The sequence below is a fragment of the Pezoporus wallicus genome, unplaced genomic scaffold, assembly GCF_028554395.1.
Source record: "Pezoporus wallicus isolate ANWC-B61680 ecotype Strahan unplaced genomic scaffold, APGP_CSIRO_Pwel_v1 contig_7099, whole genome shotgun sequence".
In the NCBI taxonomy this organism is placed as follows: Eukaryota; Metazoa; Chordata; class Aves; order Psittaciformes; family Psittacidae; genus Pezoporus; species Pezoporus wallicus.
Genome location: NW_026634982.1, coordinates 805,423 through 817,933, shown reverse-complemented (window position 1 = coordinate 817,933; position 12,511 = coordinate 805,423). Strand labels below are relative to the sequence as shown.

The 12,511-nt window shown below is 39.5% G+C and overlaps 1 protein-coding gene across 1 annotated transcript; it reads right to left on the bottom strand.

Annotated features, from left to right (window-relative positions):
* Positions 1-4,179: 4,179 nt before the first annotated feature.
* Positions 4,180-7,578, bottom strand: NDUFA4 (NDUFA4 mitochondrial complex associated). Its single transcript, XM_057400601.1, has 4 exons — positions 7,425-7,578; positions 6,723-6,811; positions 6,347-6,407; positions 4,180-4,399 (listed from the first exon to the last, which is right to left on the bottom strand). The coding sequence occupies exons 1-4, from the start codon at positions 7,464-7,466 to the stop codon at positions 4,343-4,345; spliced, it is 249 nt and encodes an 82-aa protein (XP_057256584.1). The 5' UTR covers positions 7,467-7,578; the 3' UTR covers positions 4,180-4,342.
* Between the last annotated feature and the right edge of the window lie 4,933 nt (positions 7,579-12,511).

The window sequence follows — 12,511 nt, the reverse complement described above, 5'->3', positions numbered from 1 at the left end:
AAATTAGAAAACATTTCATGTTCATAGTTAGTTTGCTTCGACATGAAAAAAACAAGTCTATAAATTTGCCTATTGGGTTATGCCTTGTGCAGTTCTCTTGTAAAGTTGTCTTTACATTATAGTGATGAACTGTAAATGGTGTAGTGCATTATTTTGTCCAAAGTAATTCAAATTAATGATCCTAGAAATATTATTTGAGGTGTCTATGTTATAAAGCATTGCCAATAGTCATGACTATTACCAGCAGAATTTCTATTCTCCTTTGTAATGTATGCATTGCCATGTGATAATAAACTATTTTACAATCATGTTCAGAACCTGCAGTCTTTTGCTGGAGTTTCACATGTGAGTCTTGTATCAGTTCTGGTAGTAAATGAGTGGCAGGTAAATACTGATAGCAAACTATCAAAAGTCTGAATGTTTTGTTCTTGCCTTGACTTGCGTACTTAAATTTTCATTTCACATTACCTAAAGTAATACTGATTCTGACTGAAAATAGAAGAAAAAAAAAACCCAACCCATGTAACTCAAAATGCAGTGATCTCCTAGGCTCTTCAGCTTGTAACTGTGAGAATGACATTAGCTTAAAAACTCTAAAAATTACCTGTTAGTTTCATTCACATGAAACTTTAAAAAAGGAAGAAGAAAAAATGTATAACACTCTTGTAGTTTAGACAAATGTTACTCTGGATGCTAAAACCAGACTTGGTTCTCATGAATGAAAGGAAACTGTATTTTTTCGCATTCTACTGGCTCATGTCATTCTTGCTAAGAAAGCGTTAAGCTTTACCAACCACAGAGAACAATATTATGAAATTATAAAAAAATCCACAAAGTTCATCATCAGTTGGATGGCACCAGAATTAACACACATTTGGAAAACATGCCATCATAGTGGTATCCAGAGGCACTCTTAAGAATCTTAGAGATCAGAGGAGGAGATGAAATGATTTGAGCTTCATATGAACATCTCATGAATAAATACTGATGCCAGGACCACTTCCAAGGAAAAGCAGACTGAGTGTGAAATCAGAAAAGCATTAAAGCAGCTTCTGGATTTCAAAAAGAGAGGTCTAAAGAGTAAGCTTTTCTGTTAAGCAATATAAAAAAAAAACCACAAAACTCTATTATGGCAATGATGCAAGTGAATCCGTATTTTTTTTTTTTTTTGAGTTCTCATAGACCTGCTGTGCTTCACGTTGTCTTGGAGAAGTCTTCTAGCTCATACAATTGCTTTCATAATAAGGCTGGCCAATGAGTAGAAACAGTAACTTTGCGCGCACTTGCACCTATCTTTCTTTTTTCCTAGAACTCATTTTCTGTTCTAACTACTTTTTAAATTCCTTTAAGAACTTTTCAACCTTTCTGACAAATTATTACAGTCCAATCAGCACTAAACATACATTTGCTTAGTTTTAAAGGTCATTCAATAGTCACACACCAAACTATCTTTAAAGGTAAAGCAGAGCTTGAAAACATCTGAAATCTATTTCCTCAGATGACATTTGCCTAGAAATGCTATGCAAAATTTAAATTATTTTTAATATCAGGCACACCCTTCTAATTTCTTAGAGGCAGTGAGATATTTGACACTCACAAGGAACTTTCCTCACTGCAGGCAAATAACACAAATCCAACTTACTGGCTATACTAAAAATACAACCAAAGGAAATACACTGCAACTTGCTGCAGAGTGTGTGTTCATGTGCCAAAACTATGGAAACCTGTCATTCTTTCTGTCCTAGGTGAGCAGTTAATTTCAGATTTGGTCACGCTTCTGCATCACAGGATCACTGATAAGGAGGTGCAGAATAATCTGACAGTGGCAGGCAAAATGCTGTATTGTAAAAATAACAGACGAATCTTCTGTCTGTGGCTCATTAACAAGACACACAGGCCAGGCCTACACTGATCATTCAAAATAAACCTGACACAAACTGGAGGTTAGCAGCTGTATCTATCTTGGCCAAAACATAGACAGCAGAGTATCAGCCTTTTTAAGGTAACAGGACATCAGTTTGAGCAAAATTACAAGTCACAGTGTTAAAGAAGGACCTCAGTTTCGGATTTAGTCGTTTTATAAAAGTTAACAGCCAAAGATGAACATTAAAAGCTAAAATAAAAAAAACTAAACTGCAATCACTTCATGATGTCTACAGGGAATACCATCTTTGACTTCATGGAGAAGAAAGAGTTGGAAGATGGTTTTAAAGAAGCTTTAAAGATGCTTAAATATTTTAATATAGATGGAATATTGCCAAGCTGTGGAAACATTCTCTTTCAGAAACAGTACACTACAAAAACGCAAAGAAACATACTGAGAGACCACTAGTGAGCAGTTATAAACTAAGGCCAAGCACGTGCTTTGGTTTTACATGGAACAAATAGTTCCTCTGTCCCTAAGGAAAACTCAGAATAGAAAAAGGTAAGCAAGAATTTGAGGCCTTGCAGGTCTGGAATTTTATGAAATAAAAAAAGGAAACAGGGATTAACAAATTAACAAATGCAATAAACTTGCATTTGTAAGTTTAAAACCAACCAAGCCAACAAATACCTCCCTCCCCCAAACTACTAAGGAAATAATAACAGATCACTAAGACAGATCAACCCATAAGTTAACTATAAAATATCAAAAAATGTGGAACTTCTAGGGATCTGAAGAACACATAATGTCATACTACCAATAATGATGAATTTCAATGCTTGTAGATCCCAAAGCTGAAGATATAGGCAAGAGATGAATTTCTGCCCACAGAATAACTTAATACAGACTTACTGTAAATACTGCAGTGAGAAATTAGTCCCATGGAACCAAAAAATAGTAGTATGCTTGTATGAAAATAATGCTGTTGGACAAGCTGCTGTCACAGAAAATATGCAGCATTCTTCATTTGACCCAGTTTCCTTTTGGAAATTATTTAACCTTTTAAAATTACTGAATATTTCAAGCATTAAAATTGAGAAACAGAATTTTTATGACACTTAATAGTTTTATGTTAGGCAAGTACAGTGACTATTGACCATTACCACTTAAAATAGGACAGAATGAAATATTGCAACACAACCATCTACTTCCCCAAAATATTCGGATAGCAACCACAGTCCTCAAGGACACTAACAGACTGTACCCACCACTGTAAACTTCATCTCAGTCATAACACTCATTTGCTTCTTCAGACTCCCCAAAAGCCTATCAAACAAGTGAAAACTTCAAGTACATCTACCATTTTGGTATATAATGAAGATGATCTGAACTGCTACCAAAGAAACCCCAAGATTTTTTCATATAAAATACGAAGTCTCTGCAAATACTGTTAATTTGCTGTCAATTACTACAGAATAGTTTTTCTTCTGTTGCTGCTCAGTTTGTTAATGTATCTGTCAGCTATGGTTATCTGCATTCTCAAGTCTACTTTTAAGTGGACTGAAACGTACCAAAACAGAAATAGCTGTACAGTCAGTCCAGAATGACATCGCTTACCCAAGAATATATCAGATGCTCACAGAAAAGCACAAAGAAGAATCTACTGATAGTTACAGACTTAGCCATGCACTGAAATACGAGAATTCACCCTTGCCAAAAGGTGTTTTTGTTCTTACATGAAAATCTAATTTCTCAAATCCTGTACCCTGCTCTGCTTAGGGTGTGCTTCCCTTCCTTAAAAGTGTAATCCACAGGGAATCTTGAATACGTTCCTAGAATTTTATTTTTTCCAATATTCAAGATTGTCTTAACAAACTGCTTACAACTTTAAAAAAAGCAACCAACCAACCCACAAACCAGAAAAAATAAATATAAGAAACAACCCTTTGCACAACTTGGTGCTTCCCCCCTTTCCACCTTCCCTCCAGCAACGTATAGCAACATCTTTTGCCTCCCTGCTGGACAATGACTTCTTAGCATTTATTTTTTCGCTACCAAAACTTTTTAAAGTAGAAAAAATCAGGTACAACTAAAAAAATACACATATACGCACACTCAAACACATGCTTTCAAATTCTTGCAGACTGGTGTACCGCATGGACATGTAATTTCTTCTCTGAAGTCAACAGACTGTGTATAAAGCCCATCAAGACAACTCTGCTTTCTTGTTGAAAAATTAGCTTTTGCTTACTATTTGATCATACCAACCGTTAATAGGAGGATATTCTCATTTTGCAAAGTTAAAGAGCAGACACTTCAAGTTTCAGATGTTTATTAGGCCTCATCAAAAACTTTCAAACACATGATTAAGTGCAGTGTGAGGCAAGTTTGATTATTTCCAGGATGATAAAGCATGACAATTGTGCGGATGACTTTTGGAAGACCTTTCTGTGCAGCTTATGGAGATGAGTGTGCTGTTCAGAAGTCAGGACGGTCCTTTTTCAGTCTACTGTAGTCTACGTTAACTGAGTAGAACTAGGAAAGAGAGGGGGGGAAAAAATGAGTATCCATTTTCCATAGTATTTACTAAAAAACATACGTAATTTGAACTCATGTCAGGAAGCTGAAATCACAGTTTGAGTCTGGACACTAAACCTTTGAGGAGCAGTAACATTTTAATACTATCTTCATTCTGCATACAGTACTAGAAGCTCTGCATTTAAAATGAGGCAGTGCTTGTGTCTACAACTAGAGAAAACCCTGTATATCTCTTGTTTAAACCCAAGAATTAAAAGTGCATTCACAGGAAGTTCTTACAGTAGCGCTGAGTTTATCTTTTTTGCCCCAAAATCTATGTGTTTCTGTATACTGAAGCACCACCTTGCTTGCCAAGTGGCACAAAGCATGGTGTACACAATGAGATCACAAGTGAACATTTTAGAGCACTCCTGCAAAAGTTTGGTTTAAGTATCTGCATCCAGAACTGTAAGATATGACAAGGAGGAAGGAAAGTACGAATAGATCCTTTCACACTCTCAGTTTACATTAATAAAGTTGGATCCCATTATAAGCAATTCAAAACAGCCCAAGCAATCAGTGAGGACAATGAGTCTCCAGACTAGAAGCATATTTTGGCATCCCAGACTGACTTGACATCAGCCATGTGACGCTTCAGCTTTTCTTTAAGAATAACGAAATATTTGTCTATTAGCTTATTTTTAGTTATGACCAAATGTAGTATTTCTTTTTACTTCCTCAGAGAAAACAAAACAGCCTCCAGCACACTCAAATTAAACCTTTCTGTAAAAATCCTACAGTAATGATCAGATCTTCAACTGTTTGGGAAGACTGAGGAAGTTGACACACCTCCTTAGTCTTTTCTGTAAACTTGAGAGAAGTTTACAAAAGAAAAAACAACTGCACCAAGCATTAAAACTTATATCACAGCTTTTTACTCAACAGTCATCCTCAGTTTAAGAGTATCTGCTTTTCCATTTCCCACAGTGCAGATATGGAAGAAAAAAATCACCAATGATACACACACACCCAAATATGGTAAACCGCAAGGTTGTGTTTGCATGCTAAGAGAGAAGAGGAATGCTACGCAAGGCATTCATGCTTTAAGAGAATTTGTGCTGCACTAAGTTAAATATGCCTCTTTTAGACACTTAAGAAACAGTAACATTCCAGAAACAGCAATGAAAACAAAGTATTGTGTTCCCCTGGACCTTGAGGGGAGTCACAACATACTTTATTTTGGAGAGTGGGGCTTTTTTGCTTATTTCAGCAGTTGGAATGGTAACCAGACACTAGCTTTGAAAACATTGTAGGTTTATTTTTTTAATAGCTTAAAGATAATCCTTAACTATTCTTAACAGGAACCTAGTAAAATAGCACTTTAGTAAAAACGTAATAAAACCATAATTTCTGCAAACTACCAAATGTTTTACACATCTTTGCTTGCTTCTTCATTAGTTCACGGAAATAACTTGATTACTTAAAGAACACTGCTACTACATCCAGTTACTTACAGACAAGTGTTTTGTTTCCAAACAGTCAACTGTAGAACTGAATTAGTATTTATGTTACAGACTGACATTTTCCTGCTGTGCTTCTCATGAGTAAAGGCCAACAGTTTAAAGCTTAGAAAGCTTTAGTTCAGAACTTACACAGTTTTGTCCTTCTCCCTGTAGTTTATTTCTGAGTATTATGAGCTGATATATTCTTTCTCTCACATATGATTCCTCTTTTTCTCCGAGTGTAATATATACGACTGCTTCCATACAGAATTCTTTCAACCCATTACCAACCAACTCTAGAAAAATTTTAATTCTCAACCCAGCGCTCTCTGCTTGGAGTTCTAAAGACAAGCAAACATTGCACAGCAGAGGAAATACATTACTCATTCAGCTACTTCCCAATATACTCAAACATCTCAAAGCAGTGATTTTATGTATCTTAAAGCAGTGATTTTATGTTTACCTTGTACTGATCACTGGGAGCCAGCTTGTTCCAAGGTTCTGGATTATTTGTCTTGTCCCAGCTATTGAGAAATATAAGATAGGAGAATATATTAAGAAAAATCAAACTACCTTCAAAATAAATAAAATTCATATGTGGTTATTAGGCCATGAAGTGTAACCCATCCAAGTACATTTACAAGTACCTTTGTTAGCAGTCTCTAAATATCATACGATAAACAAACAAATCTTCCGATCAAGGAAATATCCTCACACTTAGTGCCAGTGATACTGGAGCAAGACATTAAGGCCTCCAGAAACATAAAAACCAAAGCAGTGAAGTTTACTTTAATATATGCAGCAAATGGACTGGGCACTGTGAATTATTTTATACATACCAGACATCAGGGTTGAACATTGCCAAACGCATAAGATACAGGCCTGCGCCAACGCCTCCAGATCCAATGATCAAAAACAGAGGGATCAACTGTAAGAAAAAAAACAAAAATGTTACACGAGAATATAACAAATAGTATTATTACCTAGCATTTCTAGCTAGCACAGTGACAAACCAAAGAGCAAGCTCACATACTTTGCGCCGTAATGCCCAGCCCTCTAAACCCCTTCCTGTGTGCAGGATATGCCTGGGGTCAGGGAGATTAGCAGCTATGAAGAGGGAGACACGGAAAACATACTGCTACATGCAGGACAACCAAACGTGCTGTAACAGCACATTCCACTGTCCAAAACAGTCCCTACTATTGAATCCCTGATCATAAAGAAATCGCGAGTGGGGGAGTGTAAGGAATGAGGCGAGCAGGATCAGTGACAGAGCCACCTTGACCGTCGCTGCTGCATTACGAGAAGGACCCACATATACTACAAAAAGAGAAGGACGTGCCGGTGCCTCCCGGACGAGCCCTGAGCTGCCCCCACGCCGTCAGTCCCGGCCAGCCGGAGGGGGCAAGCATCCAGAGGGAAAGGAGATGGACAAACGTGGAGAAGGGCGGCCGAAGGGCCGAGGGCAACGACCGCCGCCGGGGCGGGAGAGCGCAGGGCGGGGAGGGCGGCCCGCCGGGACACGGCCGCCGGGCACTCACGCTGGGGTGCTTCTTGGCGTGGCTGATGATAACGCGAAACATGGCGGCAGCAGGCGAAGATCTCCCTTTCTACCAGACTCCAGAACCCGTCCTCCCCTACAGCTGCCGAGGCCCAATGTCACCCGAGGCCCCCGGCACAGCAGGTGCCCGCAGCTGCAGCCCGGATGTAGCAGCTTCGGCGTTCGCCTGTCCGCCACCCGCCGCGGCATCCCTGGCCCGCGCTCTCCGCGGCAGCCCTCTCCGACACTGCCAGCACTCCGGGCTCCGCAGCTCCTGTGCTAGCGGGCCCCCGGCCGGCAAAGCGCGCGGAGAACAGGCACCTGCAGGGGCACCCCAAACCCTCTGCAGGGCACTGAGCAGGCGCCACCGCCCAGCAGCGTCCCGCCGCTTCCCCCCGCCCGCTGTGAGGGCGGCGCGGTGCCCGCAGGCAAATCACGAATGGGAGTTGGGCGTTGGGAGCTTCCAGCAGCCGGTCCTTCAGGGCCGCACGCCTCCCGTTTGCTTCCCCTCATGCCGCCTTCTAGCCTCTGCCACGAAGCCGGGGGCCAGGAGCTGCCGCAGCCTTCCCGCTCGGCAGCTGCCCTCTGCTCTGTGGTAACCGGACGGCTTTGAAGGTGCGCGGCGGTGTGTGGGTGACCAGGTGTTCACCCGTGTTCGCCTCCTCCGCTCTAAGGTAAATCTCACTGTGGAGGTCTGTCTCTGCCATCACGCGGGTTAAAGGCTAAGGTGGTGGTTAAACGTGAGGCAGGAGTTAGGGTTTTGTTGTCTTGAAAAACATAAAAAGAGTGAAATGAATCATAAAACCGCCAAGTTAATTACTATTGTATAGTCAGGGTGGCAAAAGTTGGCTGCATGTGCAGCCCTGTGAGAGACCTTTGGTATTCATATTCAGTGTACAGATGATAACACAATGAAAAACTTGTCTTTGGCAGAGAGGTTTGTAAGGAAGTCTTTCATACTTTGGCCAAGGTCTTTCATTAGGTAAGAAAGCCAACAGGCTGTTGGGTTACATCATCAAGGGCATCACCAGCAGAGGTAAAGACGTCATTGTCCCACTCAGGCGCTTGTCAGGCCACACCTGGAATACTGTGTTCAGTTTGGGTTCTTGTGGTACAAAAAAGACTTGGACAGCCTGGAGAGGGTCCAGAGAAGGGCCACAAAGATGATGGAAGGACTGGGAAGCTGCATGAGGAAAGGAGGAGAGAACTGGGTTTGTTTGGCCTTGAAAAAAGATGGCTCAGGGGAGACCTTATCACCATGTTCCAGTAGTTAAAGGTGGAGACTTTCTTTCTACAAGTGTTTACATGGAAAAGGGGTAATGGGCACAAGTTAGTCCCAGGGAGATTCCGACTGGACACAAGAGGAAAATTTTTCACAATGAGAACAATCAGGCATTGGAATAAACTCCCTAGGGAAGTGGTGGACTTCCAAACAATGAACACTTAAGATTCGGCTGGACAGGGTGCTGGGACATCTAGTCTAGGTCATGCTTTGCCTATAAAAGTTGGATCACATGGTCCTTGAGGCCCCTTCCAACTTGCTATTCCATGATTTATGAATTCTAAATCAACAGGGCCACTTACTGTATAACAGTGTGTCTGAGTGCTGCCCTAGTTTGTTCTACATTGCTATACATCTTATTTTATACAGAACTGGGAACCTAAAGCCTATCTTTGGCTAGGATCGATCACCAGCTACTTTGATGCATGATTTCCTTTACAAAAGGTAACCCAAAAGGTATGTTTGCATCCAGTCATTAAGAAATTAATTTTTAAGTAGAGGGAATGTCAGCATGCTGCTAATCTAAGACAAACAGTCCTTTTCCCAGGATAGAAGCAGAATAGCGTTACATGCATGTTAATGGTTTGGGTGGATTTATATCAAAGTAAAATTTAGTGGTAAAGAATAATGAAGTGGCAGAGAATAAATGTATTTAAGCAAACTGATGTCTTTTATTTCATTTGCCAGTTCACAGACTGGCTTATGCTTATTTTCAAGAATTGTCTCAAATTGTCCCTGTCACAACAAATAAAAAAAAAAATCATATACTTTACTTATTCCATAATCAAACCTCATGGCATCTTGACTGTGGATCCATGGTAGAAGTACTGGCATGCTTGTGTGCTTGAACCGTCCTGCAGTTACGTAAATTGTATGTATTAATTTATAGTAATGCTGTCAATGTATTGGACGTACTTGAAGACTAAGAATTTTCTATTGTCAAGGATCCGTCCATTCCCTTAATGGGAGTGAACATTTTACCACTCTTTTATCTGTCGCTTAGCTACTCAAGCTAAAAATAAACACATTTATTTCCTCTTAAAGTTTGCTGTCTTTGTGTTCACACCTGACAATTAAATTTACGATGCTTTAGTTGGGCTAGTCACTCATTTTGCGTGAAGTTATTTTTGTGTAGGTTTCTGCTTTTTAAATAAGTGAATTCGTAAATCCTTCAGATGTTTTGGCAAGGTTTTGTGATGAACCGGTCCATTAAGGTGTAAGGGGCTAGATTTGCAGCAGTGCTCAACAAGTCCTTCAGTTATTCCAGTACTTTATCACTTTTTACTCTTTTCTTTTATTCTCCTGTACAGCTTCATTTCATGCTTGTCCTTCTTTGATTGCTGTCATACCTTGTTCATTTGTCCTTTTGGTTTCAGAAACTTTCTTCTATTCCAGGTGCTTAATTTTCAAATTTGATGGTCCTTCTGTTTCTAATGCCTTTCTTCCTTAAAGCTTACCTGTTATTATGAATAATATATCCATAGATTTCTTCTCTGTTTAACATCAGTTATGGTGTGCTTCATTTTTTTATATTAAAAGCAATCAATTTTAGTCACAGCTACAAGCATGTCTGATCTCCTGAAGAACAGGAATATGAAGTCAGTATAAAACCAGAGGTTAATTTTATTTTTTTTATTATTGGCTAATTTTTTATAAAAAAATTGAACTGAGTTTGCTGTCTGAATAAAGGTGTTCTGCTTTACCAGAAAAGAATAAGAAGGTATTGACAGCCATTTTCAGGACATACTGCTGCCTAGGAGAAACTGATGCAGCTGCCACAGGAGTATCTGTCAAGCAGACAGTCTGGGAACAGAGCAAGCTGCTCAAAAACAGCTTCTGAAATGTAAAAATGCAATTTAAAAAAATATATAAATGACTGTGCAACAGCTGTAAGGAATGATGCATGAGACCTCACGTTCACTATGTATTCCAAACATTAAAGAGAACAATATAATGTTAACAAAGAAACATGAAACCAGCATATATTTACACAGTATAGTCTTATTGCTGTGGTATTATATGCACAAGCTGTGCCAACAAAGGATTACAGAGAAAAGAATAAAAAGATTCTGTATCTCCTAATGTATTTTTCTGTATTTTTGTCTTCAACAGAGCATGTCAGTATTTTAATGGAAACACAATTTATAGAAAGAATATGGCTCCCAAATCTAACAGTTTCAATAAACTAAAACTTGTTCTCATTTAAAACAGTGATACAGCCCTTGGAGGACAGGATGAGACGTAGATTCATAGATCCATAGATAGAATGGATTTTGGTTTGGGTTGAATGGGAGCTTAAAGATTGTCTAGTTCCAACCCCCCTGCCGGGGCAGGGACACCTTCCACTAGACCAGGTTGCTCAAAGCCCTGTCCACGTAATTTTGATCAAGGTATTTTCCACAAACCTGGGCTGGAGAAAATCTCATCTGTCTTTCACTAACACGAGTCATATGCTTTTGTTTTCTGTATGGGGAGTGTAAAGATGTAATCTTGCAATTTATGAACAGGATACTGTTATTTTAGAAGTAAGAATGTTATTCATGTACCTCCCAGAGGAAAACAAATAATCTGCCTCTTTTCTGCTGTAGTTTTTACAGGAAGGTTATTGGTTTACTGGATAGAAATTGGAAAAGAATGTTTTACAGGTAGTTCAGAAATGCAGTATGTTTTATGCATTGCAGCAAGAAGAGACATGTCAATCCAGCTGCTAATATCAAACTATTATTGATTACATTAGCAGTCTTTGAATTATGCTGCAGATCTTGACACTGCTGGGTAACAGAGCAATCTCACAAGCATCAATGTGGAGCATGTTTTGCTTGTGTTTCAGTGAATGGCAGTGCTGTGGGGCAATACATTTCACAAAACTTTAGAAATGGAAAACTTAGGGTTTTAGTTTAACCAAGTCTCTGAAAGATACAGGTGGCTCCCAGGGGCAATCTAAAGTAGAGCTAGAATGGATCACTCTTTCAGGATGCCATCCTTCACCCTTGCCAAAACCATTGAAGATACAAGCTGATGCCCAGGGATGGACTTGAGCTGCGTTTCAGGTGTCACTGGATAAACCTCATTCTTTCACTACGCTTCATAGCAAAACCAAGATACCTGCAGCATCCTGCTATAAACCTGTTAAGACCTAGACAGCTTGTGCAGAACATCTAATAATACCTGTTTCTTGGTATTCTCATGTGGTTCACACTGTGCAAAAACATTCACCTTGGGGTTCCTCTGACAATGGCTGTGGTGTCAGACGCTGCAAGGGCTGATCAGTTTTGTAAGTAGTCTGGTTTTTGCATGCATAGAAGCAAATTTAATTAAAAAGGAGTTTCATAAAGTACGTTCTTTTTTTTATTATTCTGTAAATGTGGTTTTCATCTTACATCACACAAGAAATGAGATTAAAAACAACAGAATGTTCTGTTTGTTTACTTGCTTGTTTCAGAGTCCAGAAAATTTGGCTCCTGTCTTTCACTAACCTCCCTGTCTGCTTAACTTACAAGCTTGTATACTTGGAGATGTTACTCCACTGAAGCTGTCTCTGCCCATCTGTTTTTCCTCTTTGGGACTTGCCCTTAAGAAACACCTCCTTCAGGCTGCCATCCCTATTTACGAAGACATAAGCAGAACACTAACACTTCTGTGAAAGAGCTGTCTCAACAAACACATGTAGTACTCCTAAAGTATTCAGGCTCTTGTGTTTTCTCCATGGAATGCAGAACAGATGTGGATAAAATTAGTACATTTTAAAATTGATATCTTCTGCAAACATAATTTAAAATGCTGGAGCTCTGAAAAGCAATACCCAT

Excerpts from the sequence above, each read along its gene's own strand:
- NDUFA4 (XM_057400601.1), bottom strand. The coding sequence starts at position 7,466 with ATGTTTCGCGTTATCATCAGCCACGCCAAGAAGCACCCCAGC. Across the intron at positions 6,812-7,424 it reads ACGCCAAGAAGCACCCCAGC|TTGATCCCTCTGTTTTTGAT; the intron begins GTGAGTGCCCGG and ends TTTTTCTTACAG. Across the intron at positions 4,400-6,346 it reads CTCCCAGTGATCAGTACAAG|TTCTACTCAGTTAACGTAGA; the intron begins GTAAACATAAAA and ends TCTCTTTCCTAG.